The 27,889-nt window shown below is 34.8% G+C and overlaps 3 protein-coding genes and 1 long non-coding RNA gene across 4 annotated transcripts; 2 read left to right on the forward strand and 2 right to left on the reverse strand.

The window, feature by feature from the left end:
* Window positions 1-224: 224 nt before the first annotated feature.
* Window positions 225-2,612, forward strand: LOC112416567 (uncharacterized). The gene has a single exon (XM_024770805.1). It carries the CDS (start codon window positions 225-227, stop codon window positions 2,610-2,612), a length of 2,388 nt encoding a protein of 795 aa, XP_024626573.1.
* Window positions 2,613-4,423: 1,811 nt separating this feature from the next.
* On the reverse strand, window positions 4,424-6,336 carry LOC25497770 (pentatricopeptide repeat-containing protein At5g61370, mitochondrial). The gene has a single exon (XM_013592493.3). The coding sequence runs from the start codon at window positions 5,963-5,965 to the stop codon at window positions 4,490-4,492; it is 1,476 nt and encodes a 491-aa protein (XP_013447947.2). The 5' UTR covers window positions 5,966-6,336; the 3' UTR covers window positions 4,424-4,489.
* Window positions 6,337-7,728: 1,392 nt separating this feature from the next.
* On the reverse strand, window positions 7,729-9,815 carry LOC11437838 (uncharacterized). The gene is made up of 3 exons (XR_003007188.2): window positions 9,698-9,815; window positions 9,403-9,506; window positions 7,729-7,756 (listed from the first exon to the last, which is right to left on the reverse strand). It is a non-coding gene; the product is annotated as an uncharacterized lncRNA (long non-coding RNA).
* A 7,199-nt stretch (window positions 9,816-17,014) lies between these two features.
* LOC11445654 (F-box/kelch-repeat protein At3g23880) lies at window positions 17,015-18,289 on the forward strand. Its single transcript, XM_003622123.3, has one exon. It carries the CDS (start codon window positions 17,090-17,092, stop codon window positions 18,287-18,289), a length of 1,200 nt encoding a protein of 399 aa, XP_003622171.3. The 5' UTR covers window positions 17,015-17,089.
* Window positions 18,290-27,889: the final 9,600 nt, after the last annotated feature.

A 27,889-nucleotide genomic window follows, 5' to 3' on the forward strand; every position in this document is an offset into this window, starting at 1 on the left:
AAAAAAAAAACAAAATGAAAACTCAAAAGAATAAAATATAAACAAACTTGATGTACCTGCACCAGTACTTGTCAGCGGCTGCAACAAGAAAATGTGTAGCAGAAAGCAGAAATAGAAAAAATAATAAAATAAAAAATATAATGGCATGTGCAAGAATCGAAGGAGGAAAAGCAAATATACCTCCGAAAAGTTACTCCCAAAGTTCATTTTTTTATAAAGGGGTCATGGCTCTTAAGCTGGATATGTCAAAGGCGTATGATCGTGTGGAATGGCCTTTTGTGAAACAAGCCCTCACTTCCATGGGGTACCCAAGTCATATGGTGGAGCTCATTATGAGATGTATATCAACGGTGTCTTACCAGATTCTCATTAATGGTCAGCCTAGCTCCTCCTTTAAACCTGAAAGGGGTTTACGGCAGGGGGACCCACTCTCACCTTATCTTTTTATTTTGTGTGCTGATGTTCTTTCAGGTTTACTTCACAAGGCAGCCTCCCTAAAAGAGATCCATGGCATCAAAGTGGCAAGATCAGCTCCACAATTATCTCATCTTTTCTTTGCTGATGACAGTCTGCTTTTCTCAAGGGCAACTCCTCATGAGGCGTCCAAGATCCTCAATATACTTGCTACTTACCAACAAGCTTCAGGCCAAATGGTGAACCTTGACAAGTCTGAAGCCTCCTTTAGCCGAAATGTGCAGTTAGAAGAGAAAAATATGATCTGTAATATGATGGGTGCAAAGGCGGTAGAGGCTCAGTCTAGATACCTTGGATTTCCTATTCCTTTTGGAAGATCTAAAAAGGTAGTCTTTTCAGTTGTCATGGATCGGGTTTGGAAGAAGGTGAAAGGATGGAAGGAGCGGTTCCTATCTAGAGCCGGCAAGGAGACTCTCATCAAAGCGGTTGCTCAAGCCATTCCTAATTACATTTTGAGCTGCTATAAAATGCCAGTGGGTTGTTGTAAAGAGATTGATTCAATGCTAGCTAAGTTTTGGTGGGGCTCGAACACGGACCAAAAGAAGATACATTGGATGAGCTGGGAAAGAATGTCCAAGGCCAAAGCTGATGGTGGTTTGGGATTTAGAGGTATGGAGGAATTTAACAAGGCTTTATTAGGGAAGCATTGCTGGAGACTTGTGGCAGGGGAGTCATCCCTTTTAGAAAAGGTGTTCAAGAGCAGGTATTATCCAAAGGGCGAGTTTCTAGATGCTAAAGAAGGATACCTACCTAGTTTCGCGTGGAAAAGCATTCTTAGTGCGCGGGGGCTGCTTGCAAAAGGGGGAATGTGGAAGATTGGTAATGGAAGGAAAGTGCGGATTTGGAAGGATATTTGGATGCCGGATTTGAAACTCCTTGAACCGGGGGAGGGAAGTCTCACTATACATGTTGATGCTTGTGTAAAGGAACTTATTGATGAAGACACCAAGCAATGGAATAGGGAGGTGATTTTCGCAAATTTTGAGAGAGATGTCGCTCAAAACATTGTCAACACTCCCCTCTCCATGAGACTTCCTGCGGACAAGTTGGTGTGGCATTGGGAGAAGGATGGAGAGTTTTCTGTTAGGTCTGCGTACCACCTCTTATGTGAGGAGAAAGCAAGACTTCAACCGGGTCCTTCAACGCCGCAAAGAGATAAGTTGTGGAAAGAAATCTGGCGTGCACCCATTCCAAACAAAATTAAAAATTTTATGTGGAGGCTTGCAAAGAACATCCTACCTACTAGAACAAATCTCAAAAACAAAGGTATTCTTCTTGATCTTCAATGTCCCCTCTGTCATGTTGAAAATGAATCCTCACATCACCTCTTTTTGAAGTGTAATCTGTTCAAATTATCCCTGTTTGCTTCCCACTTGGGTTCCCATATCCCAAACGATATTGATTTACATGACTGGATCCTAAAATGGTTAACTTGCAAAGACCCTTGGGGTGTCCAACTGTTTTGCACACGGTTATGGAAGTTTTGGGCAGGCCGAAACGCCACAGTTTTTAAGGGGACTCCTATTAACCCAGTAAGTCTGGAAAATGAAGCTTTGGGCTTTGTTATTGAGTTTAATGAAGCCAATCCTAGAAGGTGCAGCAGGAATGCCAGAACAGCTCCTCTGACGCAGCCGGTTACAACTCTGTTTTCTGCTTTTGTGGACGCTGGGTGCTGCCTGAGCGGCCCAACTGTGTGGGGATTAATCATTCGAAACCAAAGAGGGGAGGTGGTGCTTAGCAAGTGCAAGAAGGAGGAGATTGGTGTTGATCCCATTGTGGCTGAAGCGCTAGGTGTGAGATGGGCTCTCCAAGCTCTCACTGAACATGGAATCAACTCTGTAACCATTCACTCTGATGCAGCAAATGTAGTCAACTGTATCAATGGAAAATCCAGTTTTGCATCAATCAATATGGTAGCTCAAGACTGTAGAGACTTAATGTCTAGTTTGTCGGATGTTTGTATTATGTTTATTAGTAGAGGGCAGAATTCTGATGCACATAATTTAGCTGCTCTGGCAAAAATTGTGGGCACTAGTACTTGGCTTGGGGCAGCTCCTGCTAGCTCCTTATTTCCTGTTTATGTTCCTCAAAACTCTGTCAGTTGTAATCCTTTAAGCTGTATACCAGCTTTTTCTTAATGAAATATGTTCCCTTTCAAAAAAAAAAAAAAAGTTCATTTTTTTATCTTATTTTCAAAGTCATTTTTGTTGGATTTCCTTCTTTACAAAAAAGTCACTTCTTTTATTAAGAGCTTTATTAAAATTGTGTTTGGCCCCACTTCTTCTTAAAAGTAAAAGATAAGTGGAAAATAAGGAGGGTCAAGTCTTCTTTTATGAACTCCCTCTCATTCCCAACCCATTACAGGTTGTGAAGATGAAGCGCACCCATAAACCGACTTAGTCAAATGGTGCTTAAAAGGAGCTACAACTTTGAACAATTTTACTTGGGGTCAACCCATAGCCTTTCAGAAGTGCACTGCTTTTTTCCGCAGAGAAATGATATTTGAACAACCACTTTTAAACAACTTTTGTGATAACTTTCTCTCTCATACTCTCATTGTACTTTTATTCTCTCTCTTTCTTTTTCTCTCTATTTATTGTTATTGTCCAATAAGAAGAGAGGAAAAAAGGTTGTCACTAAAGTTGTTTGATTTTGGTTGTTCAAATATCACTCATCTTTTTCGTAAGGTGTTTGTGATTCACATCCACTTTCACCCCAAAATAGGTGGGTTGTCTCCCAGAATTAAGTGAGAAGCGAGTTACAAGAAAATTTGTTTTTAAAGTGACTTATTATAGGAAAATTTGTTTTGATTGAGGGCAAATTTGTTTTAATTGGCTGAATTTGTTTTATTTTATTTTAATTGACGGTTTTTAAAAAGAGAAATTATAGGAAAAAATTGAAACAAAAGATACAAAAAATATAAGTTTGATTACGTGTTAAATAATTAAAATAAGATAAGATTGTATATTTCAGTAGTTATTAAATTTTATAATCATAGAATATAGAATATAAATAACGTATACATTCAACAAGATAGTATCCTTCAATTAAAAAGACCCCACAAGATCCCCATACGTGAATCCTGTCTATTTCTGTTCATTAACTTCCATGTGCCAATGAATGCAATTACCCATGTGCCAGATTTCAAAATCATGCTCTCGTTTTCTCAGTATCTCCATGTTGTAACTTGTAATAATGTCTACCTTTTTAGATTCACATATCAGCATATGCAACTTAGAAAAATTAGCATTTTTATCATACCAGATAAACCTAAAAAATTAATTATGAGTTTAATTAATCATAGAGAAAACAGAATCATAGCCAACTGCAATGGTGATTAGTATGGATGACAGGGGGTAAAGGACATCCTTCAATGCTTAGACACAGCTTCCCTTCTATGCTTAGTATCCTTTGTACTTAGATGCCTTTGTAAAGGACATCCTAGACTAGTATCCTACCAATGGAAGCTTCTCCTTCAAGCTTTTCCAATCATGCTTCTTTTTCTATGCATGTATTGCGTTGCGTGGTAATATCTCTTCACCTACCAGTACTGTAGTAAACTATACCACAGGCCAAAGTAATTCAGTGATCAGAAAGTGGAAAAATTTACTCACTAGTCCAAAAAAGCAAGGTGTTTTGGCCTAACCTAAAAGGGGGCCCCCAATCTATACCAATCTGGTGGATTGGTTTGTCTAAGATCTACCTTGGGATCAAGTTGGATTGAAGGAAACGGTATGACCGTATGACTAACTAACATGTATAAAATCACAGTAAAATATGAACTTAAATTGACTATGACTTGCTAACATGTATAAAAAGCACAGTTAAGTATTATGAACTTAAATTGACAAAGGATAAGATGCAGTTTAATTGGTAGATCACAAAGGTTTTTTCATGCAAAGTTTTAAATTCAACAATAAAGAGAGCATATGGTTGCTAAGCACAAACCTGCAGTAATACAAAGTTAATGTATTATTATAAATTGTTTGTTCACAAAGACTACATAAATTACAAATTAAGATGCTTCAGATTTCTTTTTCGTTTTCTTCTTCCATGCTGCAGCTTTTCTCATTTTCATTCTCTCAAAATAATTTGAAAGTTTCTGCTGAGACTTGGCTTTTGGGCTATCCACAACGTTGATTTTTTCTGGTCTTTTAGGTATATATACTTCTGTTATTGAAGGATCCAAAACATCCTTTGAACATTGAAGAGTGATGCCCATATATGTGCCTTCATCCCAAAGCTCTCTTCCCTTTTCAAAATCCCCTCCTCTACAAAGCTTTGGAATGAGCACATCATAAACCGGTCCATAACCTCCCACTGAGCTTCCTTTCATTTTCTCAAACAAATCAAGAGCATGATTTACCCTTTCAACCCCACAGAGAATACCAATCAAACTGTAATAAAACTTATGGTTTGGTACCAAACCTTTTTCAATCATTTGATCCACTATCTCTTTCCCTTTACCAAATCTACCACTCAGAAACAAAACCCTTGACACCAGATAATAGCTAACCCAATCTGGAGCAACACCAGATTTGTTCATTGCTTCAAGTATTTGACAAGATTCCTTAACTCTTCTAGTCTTCCCCAAACAAGAAAGCAAAATGTTGTAACTGATTGAAGTTGGAAAAACCTTATAAGACCTCATCTCCATCATCACATTCAAAGCTTCCAGCACAAGTCCGGAAGGATTATTTCTGAGATTTCTTTCACAAAGGCACCTAAGGAATGTATTATAGCAAACTAAATCTGGGGTTACCCCATTTGTCTTCATCTCTTGAATAATTCTCCGAGATTCCTTCACATTCCTCTCCAGAGACCAACCATAAAGAAGACTTCTATAAACACAAGGTAGCGCTCCTTTAATCTTGTCTTTGTGATGCCAAGCTACACCTTCAGCTCTCTTAGCATGCCCTTTAGAGCAAAGAGCATTAATAATAGCAGTAACCGTGAATTCATCAATAAGACATTTATACTTATCCAAATTCTTGAAAATACCCAATGCTTCGTCTTCTTTTCCGAGTTTAACATAAGTCTCCGCTACAACACCAAAAGTTTGAGCCTCCATGACTCTACCCTGCTTCTTGAAATCTCCAAGCAAGATATCCATAGCCGTGTAATCTTTCTTTTCGATAAAAACTCTAAGAGCATAATTATAATCCTTATCTTCCAAATCATTACTCAAATTCTTATTCGACCATAAGAAGAATCTGAGCAATCTTCTAGTGTGTGCCTCATGTTTAACGGAATCAATAACTTGAGCAACAAGTGGTGAAGTTAAAGAACCCTTAAACTTATTTAGACATGATTCTAGATCATCTAGTCCACCAACAGTGCTGGTGACAATGTCGCAGAGGTCTTGCAACAGGGGTGGTGTAGATATTGGGTGCAATGTGGAAAAGAGGGACACTGAAAGTAATTGGAACTTGTGGGTACTCGTATTTTGGAGCCAATAGCGTTTGAAAGCGGAGTTCAACAAGAAATGCATGCTGAATTTTCATTTGAGAAATTTATCAAACATGTTATGTGCATCCGTTGTAACTCAAAACCTCAAAAATAGCACTGATTGTTGTTAGCGAGATTTGGAAGAGAGGGACTGTGATGATGCAGCGACAAAGACATTTCTGCAATCTTTTCGATTTCACAAATTAAATTTTTCTCCCACGGTTTAGTATGAATGATTGTTTATGTTATGTGAATAATTTATGGGGTGAGGGATGAATAGTTCAGGAACAATTTGGTTTCCAAACATCACTGGTTTGGTTCAAAAACCAGTTTATGGTGCACCAAACCATAAAATCAGTTCAGTTCAACTCGGGTGAAATTGTGAACGGTTCGGTTCAGTTTTACCAAACTGTTTTAAAAGTTCGTTTCGATTCAGTTTTTGAACTTCAAAAACTGAATCTTAAACAGGCCTAGGATAGTCTAATCACAAGAGGTAGAAGAAGACCTAGAAAAAACTAAACTAGTATGAAAGATAAAGAGATTAATGAGTTGAATTTACTCATTGTTTATAATAAAACATTATGACGTAATTCGATTCATGTAGCCGACCTCACTTAATGGGATAAGATTTAGTTGTTGTTATTGCATAGTTTTTTAATTAATGTAAATTTATAGGCCTTGTTTTTATTTCTTAGGGAAGTTTTTCAATTAAAAGTTTTATGGTTCTTAAGATGGTGTTATGGATGTTTATGGAATAGTTTTTTTTTTTTTTACCAAATGTTTATGGAATAGTTAAATAAGAGAGTTACTGAAAAATTAGATGAAGAAGTTAATTTCAACTAAAGCTAAAATTTATTGTTAGTTAGCTAGGTTTTTTTCTCTCTTTTATTTAGCACATATTGCATTTGTAGAAGCTGTTGATGTCAAATTAATGACTCCAACATTTGTGGTTTAGATTTAGCCATTTAGGAAAGTCCTAAACTTGGTTTTCTTGGACAAAAGTCTATTCTTTATTGCATTAGGTCTTGTTAATGATAGAGGCTCAATTTTCTTAATTCTTTTTGTATGAAATTCTTAAGCATATAAATTTAGGTTCGATTTGAGATTCATGTGTATGGTTTTTATTATATAAAGATGTTTGTGTATGGTAGGTTACCGTATCATGATATTATCCCACTATTGGTGAATAAATACATTTTTCAAGTGTTTAACTCTTGGATTTTAAAACTCAGTAAATTATAAAGAAGTTATAGGTTCAACAACTCACATATTGTATATCTTATAATCTAAACAAACGAGGTTCATGATTTTGAGCTGACTTTTTAATCTTCTAATTATATCCTTCATTTAAATTATTCAAATTACACTTTTATATTTTGTATAATGTTATTTAAATTTTTAATTAAAGAATAAGTTAAATTCCATGATAATAGAAACAATTTCAAGGAACAATATAAGTTAAACTTTTCTTTAATTATGATATTGTTCCTTGAAATTAAAGTTAAAAGTGTTTGAAATCCCTTTTTAGATAGAGATGAGGTAAAGTACATAGCATAACAATAATTGAAAATGAACAATGCAGCACCAGATTAAAGATACACATGCACCAGATGAGGTAAAGTACATAGCATACCAACGTATACTTTAAAAAATACAGAAACAGATTAAAGATACACATGCAGCACCAGTGTATACATACATAGCATAATAATCTTTGCAAAACAAGCTTTGGGCCCGTCTCTCTAGTTCTTCCCTTACCATGTGTTAAATAATGTTTCTTGAATCCTAGTTTTTGCTTCCTTTTTCATCTGTTTCTCTTTTCACTATGTTTAGCCTACAAAAAACAAAAAGAAACTGTTCAAAATCAAAGATGAAATTTTAAATTATAACATAAAAATAAATGATGCAATTTTGTACACAAAAACAAATTTTAAGATATAAACATGTACATAACAATAATTGAAAATGAACAATGAACATGAACAAATAACAACCGAGCCTTATCCAATTTAGTGGGGTTGGCTATATACATTCCACGACACCACAATGTTATATCATACATCATATCTCTATCCAACTCATTAATCTCTATGGTTTTCTTAATAGCTTCTTTTATAGTTGTTCTAGGTCTCCCTCTACCTAGTGATTTGACTACTCCCCATCATATATACGCTCCTTACTTCAAAATCTACAAGTCTTCTCTCTACATGTCCAAACCACCTAAGCCAATTTTCAGAATCTTTTCTACAATAGGCACTACCCCAACTCTCTCTTAACATTGTCATTTCTAATATTATCCTGTCTAGTACTACCACACATCCCCTTCGAAAGCAGCATGTATACTCTACTTGATACTAAATCAACAAAAGTCATCTTACCACAATATGAGGATCCCCTTCGAATAAATGACAACAACCCCCTTTAGCACCAAATTTCCAAACCCAACTACCCGCAAGTAATTATGCAGCGATCTATTACACAAAAAGCAGCAGCCTTAAGTTGTTCTTCAATTACAGGATCAAAGCAAATCTACTAACATATCATTGTTAACTTAGCTACATTCTTGGAGAAAGACTTAATTTTTCTCACAATTGATTGTGATTTTGATAATTTGATTGTAACTGTAATGAGAAAGGCATGCATAGATTGTTAAGCATACATAGACTATTAAGCCTACATGGACAGACAAATTAATCTTGCAAGTGTAGATGAAAATAGTGAGTGCACTGGTTCTACATGTAAAGTAAACCACAACTAATATCATACAAGTCTATTGCTACAACACAACATAAACATACTTTTTTTCTGAATAGTATAAAAACAAGATCGCAACAAACATTAATTGAATTCCTTCAAAGTAGTGACTTTAATTCAACCATCAATGTTACTGAAAAATAATAATACCATTGCGGTGATACCAGACTCTCAGGGTAAATATGCAGATCCTTGTCAAATTTGCCGGGAGTACTGCTACAATAATCCAACAAACCATAACTATTCAAGTTATACACATCAAGTTTTGAACACCCTATTAGGACTGTTATGTATCACCTATTTGGGTTTTTATTATTTGTTTTACTTTAATCTACGTAAGATGTTGCGGATCCATCTGCACCAAAAAGTTGACGATCACAGAAGATGAGGGCAGCGCCGTTACCGAAGGTGAACTTGGGTTTGGCTTCCATCGGTTATGCAGGATAGGTTTTGAATGGAATACAAATCGACTACAGGGAGACATGTTTATTAATTAAATGAGTGTTTTAATCTCAACCCTCTATTTTAATCTAATGGTTTGAGATTTGTTTATGTATCTATGTATGTGTGTGTGTCTTTGAAAAATATTTAACATACATTTAAGGCTATCAAAGAAATTGAAAGTTCAGAAAAATATATGAATATGTAAGAGAAATTATAAGAGTAACACCATTAGTGTGAGCAAATAAAGTGAAAGATTTATACGCAATAGAGAAATTGTGTTACCTTAAAATTTTTGAGGTGTTTACAATAACCTTCAAGGCACCTCATACTTCCTCGAGGAGCAAACTTAAATGTTGTATAACACTCGTTAGTACTTGCACATCGCACTGTAATGTTAGACAAAGATAAAGAAATATTATAAAAACGGGTAAAAGATTATATATAAAATTAACAAAAAAATGAGAATGAGGACATGGCATAACCATAAATCGATATGCCGTCAACAACAACAAGACATAGGAAAACCAAAAGGATCACAATATAAACAATTTTGAGAGTTTCAGCCATTTATTTTCACCTTTTTATGTAACATATATAAAATGGATTGATCACATTATTATATACTAAAGTCCCTCTATTTATGTTTCCATCAATTGAATAGTTTTTAATAAATATGTTGTTGGAAGAAACTTGTCTTTAAAATTAGAAAAAAATAATATTAAATGTCTCTAAAGTATACAGTTGAATCATATTTGACCGTATTTTTTTTTGGTAGATCATATTTGACCCTTTAACTCATATAAGATATACCCAATTTTACAAATAATTAAAGTTCATTTTTATTCACCAACCTTTCATTATTATTAGTATTATCTACTCTTTCATAATAGAGAGAAGACAACCAACATTATATTATGTTGGTATGTGATATTGCAATTTCTAGCATCAAAGTATTGTGTTTATTGATCCACAAAGACATGGAAAATGAACCATTCATCTATTTTCGTAAAAAATACATCATTAAACAACAATTGAAACACATACATGCTTGCCAACAATGGTTAATTTGATGGCAATTGCAATCGGTGAGAAGTAACCACATAAAATATTGATTGTATGACAACCATTAAATTTAGCAGTAAACAAAAGGGAAATAATAAATTAATGAATAAAAAGTATAGACAAAAAGGTAACACATCAACTTGTTGAATAAAAAAAGCAAAGAATCAATTATAATACATTGGATCTTCTTTATTATGGCTTCTATTTTTATTTTATAAATTGAATTGATTTTTACGTGATTATGTTGCATTCTGCCGATGTGGCACGTCCATGTAACAATGTCACCCTTTGTTCAAAACCTCTTCTTAAGATGACATCTACCTACATGACAAGTCTCTATAGTCCATCTAATAATTAAAATTAATGCTGAAAAAATAAAGCGTAATTAAATATAAGTTCATCAATTTCTTTTATAATGATGTAAGGCCAATATTAATTACTTTAGTTTATTTTTAATTACATTTTTTAATACGCATTTTCACTCGTTTTGTAGTATATTTCTTTCCTTTTCATAATAGTCACTAAATAAGAATGATGCATGTAAAGTGATGATGGAATAACATATGATATTTGTAGCATGTTTTTAGTATATTTTCTTGCATTTGAAGGAAAATTATAAGTCAATTAGAGGAATTGTCACTAGTTTGAGGAACGTTTTGTATTTTTTTCACTCGAGTCGTTGTAATTTACTTTTATCATGCATTTTCATAGGTGTTTTTAGCGTTTTCTAGTGAGAAATCATGCAAATCGAGAAATCTAGACATCATGTGAAGGATCAATGATATGAAGATTAAAGACAATGATTTTTAGCTGAAATCGATAAGACGGAAGGACGAGCGAAAATAGCTGAAATCGCACTTGAGGGGTTGCCTCATATTCCTCTCCGCACGAGGCCATGTGCCCCTGTGCATGGAGGAGCTTTAGCTACTTCCCCATGCGCGCCGCACATGGACTAGACTAGGGAGTGCTGATTGGGAAGTCCCTTTTGGTGGAAAACCCCTATTTTCACTCTCTTAACCCCTAAGAAACCTTGAACTATAAATAGAGACCGTTGCATACACTTTAACTCATTCAAAAAACTAGCGGTGGCAAGGCAAGGGTCAAGCATCAAGAGCTTTAAGGAAGAGGATCTCCATCCTCCTCTTGTTCTCTCTAGGGTGTGTTTTTCAATTATTTTGTAATGATGTCCGTTTCCATGAGCGACTTAACCTCTTTGAGTAGAGCTTCACGATGAACCCCTTCTTATTGTTGGATTGTTTTAATAAAGTTTTTATCTAACTTATAATATAAAGTATGAGTTATTTGTATATATATGTTTCTATACCACATCCTAGATTGAGCAATGTTAGGATTAACAACCCTCGCCTCTAATCAACCAAGGCAATAGTGAATTGCTTGGTTTATAATATAATTGAATCTTAGTATGAATTTAGGGTTATAACTCATCTTTAGGGACCCTCTTAATTTGAAAGGCCGAATTGAAGAGAAAGCTACGAAGGTGAGAAAAACAGAAGAAGGGGGTTGAATTCTGTTTAGGATAAGGAAAGTGGGCTTTTTGCAGCGATCCGACTTGAAAACAAGTGGCAGGAAAAATTTGCCTACAGCGGGCACTAGCTATGCCCATAGTAGTAGCCTCACTTCCAAGGGTGGGAGCCATGCCCAGCCAGGCATGAGTCACACACAAGACAGCCCAAAATGTGCGAATCCTTGAGTTTTTCAGCCGTTTTCGATCGTTCTTCCATTTGAAAACTCCTAGGAACTTGAAATAAATTTTCCTCACTTTGTATTTTCTTTAAAAACCTTTTAAGAACCATTGACTTCAATCTTCATATCCTTGATCCTTCACATGATGTTTTGATTTGTCGATTTACATGATTTATCACTATTAAAAACTCAAAACACCTATGGAATTGCATAATCTAGGATAAAAGTGAATTACAACGACTAGAGTGAAAAAAATACAATATGTTAAGTTTATTAACAACTCATCTATCTCTCAACTTATTTGTATGAAAAGAAAAGTACTAAAAACGTAGCCAAAATGTCATATGATGCTCTGTCATCACAACCCCAAATAAAACGTAGCATTCAGAAGATTTTGTCATATTTTTATTCCTCTCACTATCAGACTTGACTAACTTACCACTGAAGGTGAGAAAAACACAAGATTAGGGGTTGAATTGTGTTGGCTTTTTGTGGTTTCTTTTTGTGAGTATTGATACTAGTCCGATTTTGAAGGGTTCAGATTATGACATAGAGTCTGAGTGTCGTGGATAATACAGAACACAAATCTGAGAGAAGGTGAGAAAAACACAAGAAGGGGGTTGAATTGTGTTAGATTTTTCTTCTTTTGAACTAATTCCAAAGTTCAGATTCTAATAGAGTTCAGATTCTGAAGTAGAGTTCAGAGTTAAGTGCAGCAGATAATAAAGAGATAGTTAGATAGATAGATAGATAGATAGATAGATAGAGAGAGAGAGAGAGAGAGAGAGAGAGAGAGAGAGAGAGAGAGAGAGAGAGAGATAGATAGATAGATAGATAGATAGATAGATAGATAGATAGATAGATAGATAGAAAGAGAGAGAGAGAGACACAAACAATTATCCTGGTTGCTTCCATAATCCGGAAGTAGTCCAGTCCCCTGTCACTTACAGAAGTCTTTTCGCTATAATCACACAAGATTACAATTGCTCAAGCACATAAGCAAGAGACTTCCTATGCTCAAGCACACAAGCAAGAGACTTCACATGCTCAAGCACACAAGCAAGACACTTATAACAAACTAGAATTACAAGGAAATAATTGTTTAGTTGAACACTTGATATACAATAAGTGGTGTTCACAATAGAAAACACGTCAGACTCTATACTTAAGGATTTCTAAGAAATGAAAGTTTATAAGAAATTCTAAGTGTCTGATGCTTAAAGAATTTTGACAAAGTTTTGGCACTTGCAAAATATTAAAGAGTCTCTGCATATCTTCAAATCTTCATTCCTTTATATAGAGGTAGGAAAAAGACGTTGTAGAGGTGCCAGCACATCAAAGAGTCGTTAGAGAAGATTGATCAATCAACATTGATTTGTCGCTTGATTTGGTTGATGTCCTATGAAGGAATAATTTGAAAACCATTCCTTGATAGGAAATTAACCGTTCTAATCCAGTAGAGACACAATTGTAGCTTGTACTATGCACATGAAGATGTTGGATTAGTGGTGGTAATGGTTGTACAATTGTACTATTTGTCCTTCAATGTCCTTTCTCTAAGAATAAGCATCCAAAGCTTTCTAATTCTTCAGAACTATCATTGCGCCAGTCTTTTATATCCTTCTGCATCTTTTTCTCTTTTAATAATTGTTGAAACTAACATCAGGGTCTACACTTTAGGTTTTGAGTGATCTTCAGACTCTGAACATTCAGCTTCTGGATGACCTTCAGACTTTAACTTCTTCAGACTCTGGGTTTCAACTTGGCTACTCTTGAAAATTCCTTTGCTCTAAATTGCACTTCTAGAATCAATATTTTGTTTTAAGACTTATAAATTTTAGTCTAAGGTCCTACACACTTGAACAGATATTAGCATATCTAATTGAACTTTTAATACCTTGTTATCATCAAAACTCAAGAGGCATTGTTTAAATTTATTTTGTTCCAACAATGTCCTCATTTTTTATGATGACAAACACAAGTATTAATAGTCAATTGTTGTTAATCTAATTAACAAGTTGACTTTAGGGTATGAGGTTTGAAAGCTCCCCTAAATCTTATAGTTTGTAAGGTGAGTTTTGTAAGCTCCTTCTGAATTCTATCCAAATTAATTAAATCTATTTTAAATTCAAAAATAATTAAATAACTCATCACTTAAAATTAAATCACATTACAATTCAGAGGATAAGAGAGAGAAGATGGTTCCTAAGTCAAGTTTTAAGTTAACTTAGTGTACTCAGAGCCTTGATGCTATTATGTCTTACTCCTCCTTTGTCATCAACAAAAATTATTGAAAAGAGTAAGAAAAGATTGGATAAAAATATGAGAATATAAACATCAGAAGCACATAGTGAATTAGAGCTAGATAAACATTCAGAAGCACATAGTATATCAAATTCAAAAAATATTCAGAGGCAGTTAAAAATATCAGAAGCAAGGCAAAAATTAATAGGGTGTGCAAATATGTTTCTAAGGTTGTTGTTGCTTCTTCATCATTTCCAAGATAACATCTATTTCATCATTGGTTTGATGTTGCTTCTTTTCCAGTTCTACCTGCTCCTTAGCTAACTGAACTTGCTTCCTAAGAGATTCCTCATGGTGCTCCTGCATCTTCCTTTCCAATTCCTCTTGCTTTCTTATAAGTTCTGTTTGGATCTCATTTTGATGCTTTTGTACTAACGTAACTTCCATTAGTTGAGCTTTCACAGCTTCTGTACTCAACTTTTGTTCCTTCATATCAACTTGCATATTATCTTGAACGAGAACTACTTCAGGATTTTGACTCTTAAGAATTACTTTGTTCAGGATTTGTAAAGAACTTCGATAATAAAGAGATAGTTAGAGAGAGAGAGAGAGAGAAGAGAGAGAGAGAGAGAGTTATCCTGGTTCCTTCCAAAATTCGAAAGTAGTCTAGTCTCATGTCAGTTACAGAAGTCTTTTCGCTATAATAACACAAGATTACAATTGCTCAAGCACACAAGCAAGACACTTATAACAAACAAGAATTACAAGGAAATAATTGTTTAGTTGTTCACAATAGAAAACATGTCATACTCTATACTTAGGAATTTCTAAGACATGAAAGTTTATTAGAAATTCTAAGTGTTTGATGCTTAAAGAATTTTGACAGAGTTTTGGCACTTGCAAAATATTAAAGAGTCTCTGCATATCTTCAAATCTTCATTCCTTTATATAGAGGTAGGAAAAAGATGTTGTAGAGGTGTCAGCACATCAAAGAGTCGTTAGAGAAGATTGATCAATCAACATTGATTTGTCGCTTGATTTGGTTGATGTCCTATGAAGGAATAATTTGAAAACCATTCCTTGATAGGGAATTAACCGTTCCAATCCAGTAGAGACACAATTGTAGCTTGTACTATGCACATGAAGATGTTGGATTAGTGGTGGCAATGGTTGTACTATTGTACTATTTGTCCTTCAATGTCCTTTCTCTGAGAATAAGCATCCAAAGCTTTCTAATTCTTCAGAACTATCATTGCGCCAGTCTTTTATATCCTTCTGCATCTTTGTCTCTTCTGGAAGATGAATTCACTTGTTTTTTCCTTTTCTATTTTTTTTTATTTTCAATTTCTTTTTTAATTTATTTAATTTCGAAAATGATTATGTTGATTTTTTAAATTTTGAAAATGCCACTTAGGCGTTGACTTGGTCAAAATTAATCAAAAAGTCAATATTGCAAAGGGGCTAAATCTCAGGGGGCCAAATTTTCATTTTTTCTATTAGAGGGCCAAAATCGCAACATTGGCAAACTTAGGGGGTCAAAACTGTAGTTTAGCCTAGAAAATAACACAGATTTTAACTCTAAATTATCACTAACTCAGTATCATACTCTAATATAACACATAATTTAACCCTAAATTATCACTAACTCAGTATCATACCCTAATATGATTAATTTCTTCATCATGAATTTCTAATTCAACAATTATTTTAGCCTTCACCAAATACAAGATTTGAGATAAACATCACCTTTAACGGAGAGATTCGGCGAAGGAAAGAGAGATGGAGAAAGTGATTCGTGCAGAGGAAGGAGGAAGGAGATCGAGAGAGCTAATCAGGGTATGGAGAGAGAATTACGGGCCGTCGGAGCAAATGACGGAGAGAGAGCTATTGGCCATCGGAGAGTGAGAGATGGAGAAAGCAGTTCGCATGGAGAAAGATGGAGAAAGTTCGCGTGGAGAAAGATGGAGAAAGTTCGCGTGGAGAAAGATGGAGAAAGTTTTTCTTTTTTAATTGCCTTGCCTTGATCTATTTCTTAGGGTGTGTTTGGTAAAAAAAAAAGCTATAAGCTAGCTGATAGCTGAAAAGTTAGCTTATAGTTGATGGCTAATAGCTGATAGCTTATAGCTGAAAAGTTAGCTGATTAAAATTAAAAGTGTTTGGTAAAATTAGCTGTTGAAGTGACTATAAATATAAAATGACATAAAAGGACATGCTTGTTTAATTTTTTTTTAATATCATATATATAATTTTTATTACTTAACACGTTTATTTTTAAATATTAATATATTTCAAATTATTTTCATTTCCAAAATAATAATTTATTTATGAATTCAATCGAATTTTTTTATTTAACAATTTTTATTTTATTTTTATGAATTTTATTTAACTAAACTTGCTTCACTATTATAAATTTTATATAAAATTATATATTATATGAATTATGAGCAAAGTAAAAAAAAACAAAAAAGTGGACAAGAAAATTTAAAAAGCCATACATGGTAAATGTAGTTAGTTTAAGAAGATAGTGGGTAGTTTTTTTTATTATAATAAAATAAAATAAAATTAAGAAAAGGCTAAAATGGGAAGAAAGTATAAAAAGCTACAAGCTATAAGTTAAAAAGCTACTTGAATTAGCTTCTTAAAAAACGCTATAAGCTAGTGAGAAAAGCTTTTTACCAAACACATCTCATTTTATCAAAACAAGCTTATAAGCTAGTCCAACAAGCTATAAACTAACTTTTTTATGTTACCAAACACAGCTTTATTTCTTTTAATCATTTTTTACCATGTCATTAAAGATCAATTTTTTAAAATTTTTATTGCCATGTCATAGGTGGTATGAGCGGGTGTATGGAATTGGTATGTCCATGTATCTCTATCTCTATTTACTTATTTTCGGAACCAAAAAAATATGCAACGATAAACAAGAACATATCCAAACAACCGCCACCCGAACACCATGCAAAAGAAAGCAATCCAAAGAAGAAGAACTCAGTCTCCATCAGGGACCAAAACCATGAATACTCCGTCTCCATCGCCGGTATTTCTCCCCGAAGAACTCATCGCTGTATTGCTTTCCTTCCTTCAGGTTAAATATCTGATACGGATGAAGTGTGTGAGTAAGTCTTGGAACTCCCTAATCTCTGATCCAAGATTCATCAAAATGCACCTTCATCAATCTGCACGAAAGCCACACCTAGCACTTCTATCAATGTATCAGAAGCGTGTCATAACCGTCCCCGTAAGTCGGTTACTACAGAATCCTCCATTCACCATTGCCGCAGATCCTTCCTATTCATGGGATTTTATGTACGTTGCTTCTTTCGTTGGTTCTTGTAATGGATTGTTATGTGTTAACTATCATGCTTACAAGATCAGCGAAAAAAGTTCTCTTCATTTCTATAACCCAGCCACAAGGATACTATCTAAAAAGTTTTGGTATTCTAACGAAAATCTGAAGAATATGTATCCCATGAAGAGGTATACTTTTGGTTATGATAGTTCGAGTGACACTTATAAAGTGGTGATGTATGGTTTATTTTCTGACAGTAAAACTAAATTGAATGGAACCCGAGTTAGGGTTTTCAGTTTGGGTGATAATGTTTGGAGAGATATTGAAGATATTACTGTAGCTTTTATAAATCATGATGTTTATTTTAGTGGCAGTGTTAATTGGTTGGCACTTGAGAATTGCTTCAATCAGCTTGGCACTTGGAATTATGATAGCAAGTGTTTTACTCTTGGTCAATTTGTGATTCTTTCACTTGATTTGGGTACTGAGACATACACTAGGTTACTTCTCCCTCGGGGTTTTGATGAAGTGCCACATCTTGAGCCTGCGATCTGTGTGTTGATGAGTACTCTTTGTTTTTGTCATGATTTGAAGAAAACCGATTTCGTTATATGGCAGATGAAGGAATTTGGAGTTGAAGAGTCTTGGATGAAACTCCTTACAATTAATTATCAGAATCTTAAACCGATATCATGGTTACCGTTGCACCTATCTGAGGATAATAATACACTTGTATTGGAAAACAAACAAGATGGTCATGTCACCATCTATAATTTGAGAGATGGTAGAGTAGATAGAATTATTACCAGTAGAGCAGGCTTGGCCCATTCTCAGAATCATGTTGAAAGTTTGGTTTCGATTTGCTGAAAAGTAAGTTTTTATTTAAGGAATTATTACTTTGAATTTATGTTAATCTGTGTGTATATTGTGTAATATATCGTGTGATTATATTCATATATATGATGGCTTTGATTTGTTTGTAGAATGATTATTTATTGGATACTGTCAACGGTTTTACTATCCCTTGATTAAATGAACTTGTTTTGGTATTTCATTTACTATTTATTATATATTAGAATATGCATTTTCTTTATGTTGACGATGATGATAAGTTGAATCTCCCATAAAGATATGATCAATCTCTCTTGGTTGGGGATTGAGGGAAGGTATGAGGGGATGGGCGTTATCTTGGAGGAGAGTACCTTTTGATTGGGAAGTGGGGCTAATTAATGATTTGTTAGGTGTCCTCCGAGGTTTTAGAGGGGCGGATGAGGAGGATCTTTGGTGGTCGATTCCGGATGAGGGTAGGTCATTCTCGGTTCGATCATCTTATAAGGTGCTAGAGGAGAGGTTGTTAGTTGAGGGTGGATTGACTACGATGGAGGAGAAGGTTTTTGATTATATATGGAAGTGTTCCTCGCGAACAAAAGTTATTGCTTTCTTTTGGACCTTACTCCTTAATAGAATCCCATCGAAAGTAAATCTTGCGGTTTGCAATGTATTGCCTCCGGATGCCTCTTTAACTGGTGTGTTGTGTAATAATGGAGTGGAAACATCATATCACCTTTTGTTAGATTGTAATGTTGTATCCTTAGTGTGGCGAAAGGTGTGTGTTTTGCTCGATTTGAAGTGTTGGAGTGATGTGGTGATGTCAAAGAAATTTCAAAGAGGGTATAGCATGATTTGGCATGCCGCAATTTGGGTAATTAGGAGCGAGAGAAATGGGAGAATCTTTAATAGTATCGTTAAGGATATTGATGATGTTATCGAAGCAATTGAGCTAATATGTGTGCATTTTATTTTTCACTTTCCTGTTTAAGTTGATTTGTTTTGAATTACAGGTCGAGAATCCCAACTTCAAGCACATCTGGTGTTATGAATGGAACATGGGGGAACGCTTGGAAGCAAAAGAATATGGCTTATTGGAACTATATAGCAGATTTCTTCAGTTACAGTTACAGTATATGACTATTTATGTCTCTCTAAGGTTTCCATGGAAACATTTGTAGCAACTTTCTGTTTAAAAGTATCCATTGAAATACAAATTTTGCAGAACAAATTAAATTGACACTACATTTCAAAGATATATAACTATTTCACAGTTACATAATGGTAGGATCATAGTTTTAATTTGCAGGCTCGGTCATGGTTGCAGCCACTGTGATTGCAGATAGTATCGTGAATTTATTTTTTATTGGCAATAAATATTATAGTTTATTTAATTGGGTTGGGATGCTATGGCCATTGCCAAAGTACCAAGAGAAAACTATCATGCCTAGGGCATCAGTTGTGCAATATCTTCTAAAGAAAGGTTTGCGGAAAAAGAATGCAAGTTTAACAACTCCATTTGTAGTGACCGGTAAGTTGTTCCTTGACACACACATAATACGTTTTAAGGAGGAGTCATCTTATCTCTTAAACCTCTGAAGAAAAGCTGAATCTTGCACACACCAGGGACTAAATTGGCATGTCATGAATCTCCGCAGGGTATTTTAGTCTCAATTTATTATCTTGTTCCGTATTTGATTTTTATACTTTTTTTGTGACAGTGTCATTTCTCCGTCCCTGTTTGTTTAGTCCAATAGTTTATGTCATTAGTTAAGCTACACCAGACTAGGTTGCTGTGTTCGAACTGATTTTAGTTGTAGTTGCAATTTTAATTACTTTGCAAATACTAAAAACAAAAATAATTGTGGATCGATTCAACCTCCGCGTTGGGTTAGGGGAACATCCGAGCAATTGCCTTCGCGGATCCAATCGCGCTCACAAGATGCACAATAAGAATAAAACCAATAGAGAAATGCGAATAGCATAAACCGTGAAAACGGGGTTGTGGGAGAGCAATACAAGCGCCGTGCTGCTACGCTGTCGGTATCTGATGGTAAGTAAGATGCCTATGGTCAATATATCTTTGAAAGCTCAGACAGATATAAACGGACTCCTCCGAGGGCTACTTAAGCCACTTCAATGCAAGAAAATCAACCAGAAAGACTGGAGCTGTTGGATGTTGGTCGGTGCTGCTATAAATTAACAACCAAAAAGCTCTGCGTCGAACTTCAGCCCCTTCGAGTTGGTGAAGTCTCATCCATAATTTTGGGTTCTTCCCAGAATTTGCTTCCAATCTTTGCTCTACCTATTGTGTTCGATTTAAATCCTAACATTCTTAAAAACCACACCGCCATCCTGAAAGCAAGCCTGAAGAATCAATTAGTCCCAACCTATGAATTTGTTTACCGATTCTTGCAATCTGACAGACACTTTTGCTTCGTTGAATCACAATCCAACTTTCTTTTGAAAAAACAGTGTGGTGCATAACATCAGAGTGCTGGTTGAGAGTGGAGTAACAAACTCAAATATTGCAAGATTGCTTTGGAGCCTGATTAAGGTACTCTATGCAAGTGATTCAAGGATTCAGAGTTTCATGCTTCACAGTCACCTTTCTCAATAGCATTGATTGCCAAAACGTATATATCCAAAACCTGATGGAAAGAAAAATATGATGCCTTTAAGAAATATGGTTTGTCTGATGAAGATATTCTTGAAGCATTAAGAAAGCAACCTCACTGCATATTAACATCCATTGATAAAATACTTGGCAATGAGCTTTTGGATCAAACCGTTAGGTTTGGATGCTCTGGTGATTGCCAAAGTACCTAGGGTTATTGGTTCTAGTCTCGAGAGAAGTATCATATCAAGGGTGCAATATCTTCTTAAGAAAGGTTTGCGAAAAAAGAATGCAAGCTTGACTGCTCCTTTTTTAATGAGCGATAAATTGTTCATTGACACATATAAATTGTTTTAAGAAGAGTCACCTTATCTGTTAAAGCTTTATGAAGAAAAACTGAATCTTGCACAAACAAGAGACAAAGCTGGCATGTCATTACTAAATTTTTTCAGGTGTTTAACCTTAATTTGTTGTCTTGTTCCTTAATTTTTACTCCATTAGAGGAGAGTGACCTGGTTGCCAGCCAGGTTGGAGAACAGTTCCCTGGGCAGAACTCGTTCCACAAATATGTAAAACATGACTCAACAATTTGAATTCTGAACATGGTAACAAATGGAAAAATTCATCGAATATATAAAATTACAGTTTTATACATGATACAAATGTTCATTACAATGTCTCACTTGTACTCGATATCGATACAATAAGACTAGATTATATAGCAAATGCACTAATTAAATGTACTCTCAAAGTTACTTCTCTGAAGTCATTGTTGCAAGAAAAATGTTCAGAACTAAGATAGCCAATTTCAAGAAGAAAAACGAACCAGTTTTGGTGCTTGAAGTTAACTTTTTTTTATAGATTTTGTTAATTGAATATTGATTTTGAATATTGAATTTCTCTATGCATTTTTTCTTATAGTTTTTAGTCTTGTATACTTGTTAATTACATGGTGAATGAATGAAAGTAGACTATGCATGTTGAGTACATACTTTTATGATTTGCATGGAAGCATATGGTTGCAAGTGATTGTACTTTTATTAAGAGGAACTTGTTGAATTATAATCACCAGCATTTGTAACACCGGTCTGCCAAACAAAAACTTGTTTAGCATAATTGAAGACAATGCCATGTCCCTTTAAACAAATAAGAAGCTAATAAAATGCAACAAATCCTTGTTATAATTTGTTAAACTCTAAAAATTACAAGACTTGAACCATTCAAGACAAAGTGCGGTTACGAGAAGATACCAATGCAGTGAGGGAGACAGATGGTCGAAACCAGATACTTGAACCTTGATGTGCAACGATGATCCTAAACTATTCACAGATTCAAACACTTTTGGTTGTGGGTACTGCCTGCGAGATGCACAGGGACTGATGATCCAGTCTTAACACAGCCTGGTTCAGAGGCTTACTCAGGCCTGCTGAAGCCGAAGCTGGACTATGGTCTGCTCGTGGCTTTGGAATGGCTGCGCGAATGGAGGCAGTATCATATTATGATAAAAAATGAATTGTCTGCGAGTGATTCAAACATTGACTTGTAAGAAATATGCCAATAGTGAGCTAAGGAGAATTGTTAAATTTTGTGAGGCTCTATTATCTAGCAACCAAAATTTATATCAGTAACAGAAACTACCTAAATCTTCCCTATAAACAACAATGTGTGGAGAATCAACGAAAAAATACTCAAAAGAATTACTTAGAATCTAAAGCATGCAGGGTTTTGCAGTAAATTGTATGAACCTAGAATGAGTCTATACTGATAGTTGGAATAGTAAGACATAAGAAAGATAAATTCAATAAATCAAATTACTATTACAAGGTTATTTATATAAATTGATATCTTATTTTATTTAAATCAAATTAAACGTATGGATTTTTATTTTCTTTATTGTTCTGCATCTTTTTCAAACAAAAGCACTCGAGTCGACACACCTTAACTGCAACATCTCAAAATGATTTTATTGCATAGTAGGACCAAAATTTCCATCATATTGCTTCAATTAAGACATCAAAACCTAATCACGACACGTGCATGTCTTGTCCCTGGTGTATCCAAGATTGCGTTTTTCCTAATCATGACACATACAATGCTACACCAAAAGTTATTTTTGAAGGATTAAACCCCAAATCCTTTAATTCCTTCACCGACTTCAGCATGTCACGTGTCTTGAAAATCCGACTTTTTTCCCTAAGCTATCTTTTAATGTTTGAGTCGGACACTCCATTCTCAATTAGCATTGTGATGTTATTTTGCACAGAAAGATGCCAAAGGCCATGCATTTTCAAAAATAAAATGACGATCATTTCCCCTTTGCAAGCTTTTCTTCAACTGATCCTTGTGTTCCACCCTACCATTATTTTTTCTCACAAGCATAAAATATCATTAAAATCACCTACAAAACACCAAGGGAGCAAAGATAGATTAGACGAATATCATAATAAATTCCAAGAGAATAATTAGTTATTTTGCAATTTAGATATTTCTTCATTCTCTATCAAGATAAAAGCAGAAATCAAAACTCAAGATGAAGCACAACTCTTTAATTGTACTTGGGTTACCTATACCCCAAAAGTTCCAACTTATACAACTAATAGAGTCCCGAAATAAGTTGGAACAAATAAAAAGATCTCGACAGTTGTATAAGCTGGAACTGCCGGGGCATAGGTAGCCAGACAATTTCTTTTCATGAAAAGGAGTGATGGTATTGGTGACTCCTTTACAAGGCTGCCAAAGATGAGCAAGCATGTGCTTATGAGACAATTTAATTGGCAACAATTTAATAAGGTTTCTGGGGACATATTTGAACAATACAGTGCCCCCCTTAATATACTACTCGACCAATGAGCACATCCCTCATACTAATATTCATAGTCAAACTCATTCAATTTTTCTCTAAGGCAATGAGAGATCACACAGGATATCAAATCATTAAGAATTACTCAGTCAACTCCTTCCTTTATAAGGACCAATTGATATTTGATTAATATTGAAATCCCTTCACTTAACACTTGGGATTGCAATACTGATCCTTTTGCCAAAAACAATAAAGTCCACTTATATGGAATCAATGTACTATTATCATTCAGTAATGGGAAGAGGTCAAACGAATTCATGAAAAACAATCCTAAGAATGGAAAGTTAGGATTATCAAACTTAAATGACTCATCCCTTTCTCCTGACTCAAGAATCTTAAACAATAAATTCTATCCCATGAAACTAGGACATGTTGAGACTTGTGGAATGAAATAAACCAAGTTGATTGGGCTCCATTGACAAGCATCTCTTTCTAAGATCGTATTTGGGGAATACTGGGTTCGATTCCCAGTGGAACAACGTATGGCCAGTGTGCATGCCTATGCACGAGCTGGATTAGTCGCCCACTTTGATGAATCGGAAACCGGTGCAAAAACCAAAAAAAAAAAAAAAAGAATGAAATAGGTAACACTTAGATTTGAAAACCGCTCTATTCAAACACGGTCAATGATATCCATATGCAAAAGATCTACAAATTAAAGTCTGTAACATTTAAAGTCTGTAACACTTAGGGTGTGTTTGTTTCAAGTTATAATTGTTGATTCCCGGGAATAAAATGATAGGAATGTATATGTGTTTGTTACAAGTTTACTAAATTTTATTCCCGGGTATAAAATGTTCCTGGGAATAGAAAAAATTTCCCAAGAAAAAGGGTGGGAATAAAGTTCTCATGGAGATGGGAATAAATTCATAAATAGTTTATCTATTATAATCTCTATTTTTATGGTTCCTAGGAATATTATAAAGCTAATCAAACATATTTTTCCTAAATTCCTTAGAATAAAATTGTCATCTTTATATTCCAAGAAATGTTATTCCTAGGAATAAAGATTTAAGCTTGCATTCTTATTTGTCAAAAGACCGTAACAAAATGAAAAACGAGCAGATACCAGTAATCAATAGGCAAGATATCAAGATTAAGGGTGACATTGATTCATTAATTTGTTTGCTTACTACACAAAAAAGTGATTTTTCTTTTAAATGATTTTTAACTAGTTCATGTGTTGGCTTTATATTTGTAAAAAAATAGATTTAAAAAAAAAAAGCTAATCCTGATGGATTTTTATTTTATAGTCAAAATACATTTAGTTAATCCACTGTGTATTGGATGTATTATTACTTCTAGAAGGAAACAAATGTGGGAACATTGGTATGAAGTTGGAAGGTTAAATACCAAGTAACAAAACTTTGAACTATTGGGATGTGAATTAAAATATTAGAATGTGGGGATCCAACATAAAATAGAACACATACATTAGTAGTTTTTAAATTGCGGTATTTAATTTTTAAATACTTGATAATAATGAAAATAATAGTAATTATTATTTTTATTCATCAATATCACTTCTCATAAATTTAGCTTACGTTGGTTGTGATAAGAATAAAAGAATTCAACCAAGTTTCCTATTTTTACTTCATTCATATCCAATGAGCTTGTTTCCTACACTTATGTGCGTTTGTTTCTTTTTTTATCTTAGTCACAAGTGTTGTTGAACTGATTAGTGGTTATGTTTTTATTTTTTATTTTTTTTTATCTTATCCATTAGAGTATAAGTTTATCTTCTGTTACAAGTGACTGAAGCGGTGTGTTAACAATTAATTGTGCAGTGTGCGCATCAAACAAATTATGAATAAGGGGCGCTTTCCACACCTTCAAATCTTGGTCAATAGATTCACTTAATTTCACCTGCATCAAAGGCTCAAAAATTGGATTAGTTGTGGATAAAGACAAATCATCCTTTAGCCAAGGAGCGCCTAAAAAAGGTATATTAGCATCAGAACCTATTCTCCAACGCGCGCCCTGTTTCACCACAATTTTGGCACTAAAGATACTCCTCCAAACATAGCTTGAATTATGCCCAATATTAGAACTAATGAAATTAGAATTAGGAAAATATCTAGCCTTAAATACACGAGAGACAGACTAGACGAATCAGTTTGGAATCTCCAACCCTGTTTTCCTAACATAGCTACATTAAAAGATGTCAAATCCTTAAACCACATGCCTCCAAAATTCTTATGAGCAGATAACCTTTTCGAAGATATCAAATGTAACCCTCTGCACATATTTCCACCATTACCCCACCAAAAGACGTTTATCATTTTTTTTCAATTGCCTCAACTAATTTATTTTGTATTAAAAAGACACTCATAATATAAGACGGGATAGATTGTAGTACTGATTTAATCATAACCTCTCTGCCAGCTTTAGATAAACACTTGCTGCTCCAACTATTGATTTTATGCTATATACGATCTTTGATAAATCTGAAGGTTGCCTCTTTGCTTGTACCCACCATGGATGGAAGGCTACGATACTTGCCTGTTCCCATCACCGCTCTGACACCTATAATGTTTGTAATAACTTCTTTCAAGGGTGTTGGAACGGCACTGCTAAAGAAAACTTCAGATTTTGGAAGGCTAATAGTCAGCCCCGAAGCTAACTCATAAGTGTGGAGAATATTCTTCATAACCTACGCTTCATTCTCATCTGCCCTGAAAAACAAAAACAGTCATCTGCAAATAAGAGGTGAGAAATAGTAGGTGCATGAGTACAAATAGATATGCCACGGAGATCTCCGCAGCGTTCAGCTTTACAGATAAGAGCGGATAAACCCTCAGCACACAAGATAAATAAATAGGGCGACATTGGGTCACCTTGTCTCAAACCCCTGTCTGGTATAATCAGACCCACCATCTCATTATTAACAATGACGGAATAGTCAAAAGTTTCAACACACAGGACCCATTGTCTAGAAAAACCCATTTGAATCATCACTTCCTTGAGATAAAGCCAGTCAATTCTATCATAGGTTTTGCTGATATCTAATTTAAGTGCAACATTTTTATCTCTTACTTTCTTGCAAACTTTCATATGATGTACCACTACAATAGCTATCTTGGCGTTATCAAGAATAGAACACTCTGGAACAAATGCTAACTGATTTTCAGAGATACATTTATGCAGAATTTTCTTAAGTCTATTAGCAAGAACCTTTGCCACTAATTTATATAATATGTTGCACAAGGCAGTCGGCCTCCAGTCCTTCATGGATTTCTGCTCATTACCTTTGGGAATCAATGCAATATTTGTAGAATTTAGAGACGGTGGAAATTGATTATTGTTGAGCCAGGTGCTGCACTCCTGAAAAATATGAGAATTACAAACAGACCAAAATTGTGAAAGAAACACGGATTGAAACCATCCGGGCCAGGACACTTATCTGGATGCATAGAAAACATAGCATCCTTGAACTCGTGAGCCTGAAAAGGGGCGGTCGGTAAAGCATTATCATCATCAGAAACAACTTTTTCTATAATGTCTACAACCGGTGCACGAGTGATATTACTCTCCAAAAATAATGTCTCAAAATACCCTTTTGCAACCTGACACATACCTTGCTCATCTGAAACTCTGACCCCCACATCATTTTCCAAAAAATTAATACGGTTTACCTTTTTTCTAGACGTGGCTGCAGCATGAAAATTTTTAGTGTTAAGGTCACCATCACGATACCAGTGAGTCTTAGCTCGATGCCATCAATACTTGTCCTATTTAATCATCAAGTGTGTCATACGCTTTCGAAAATCTGTCAATGTGTTTGGATCAGCCGCTGCCCCTTGGTTACGACAACGATTCAAATCACGTCGACAATTTTCAAGCTCTTGCTTAAGTCCATTTTGGTTTTACTTGTTCCATGAGCTCAAATCATTTGCACAAACTGTAAGCTTGTCAATAACCTACATACCTGCACTCGATAATCGACTATGTTGAGAATTTAGTGGCACCAAGCATTTTCAAATTTAAATGACTGCCTAGGAACCCAAATACGTTGAGACTCCTCCTTTTTTAAAAGAAGTGGATAGTGGTCAGATGCCGATGCCAGTAAATTCTCAACCATGACATTAGGAAACATGAAACCAATCTGCATTGGGAAAAAAAAAAAAGAATTTATATCATTTTAACTATATTGTTAGTGTCA

This window comes from Medicago truncatula, chromosome 7, assembly GCF_003473485.1.
Source record: "Medicago truncatula cultivar Jemalong A17 chromosome 7, MtrunA17r5.0-ANR, whole genome shotgun sequence".
NCBI lineage: Eukaryota > Viridiplantae > Streptophyta > Magnoliopsida > Fabales > Fabaceae > Medicago > Medicago truncatula.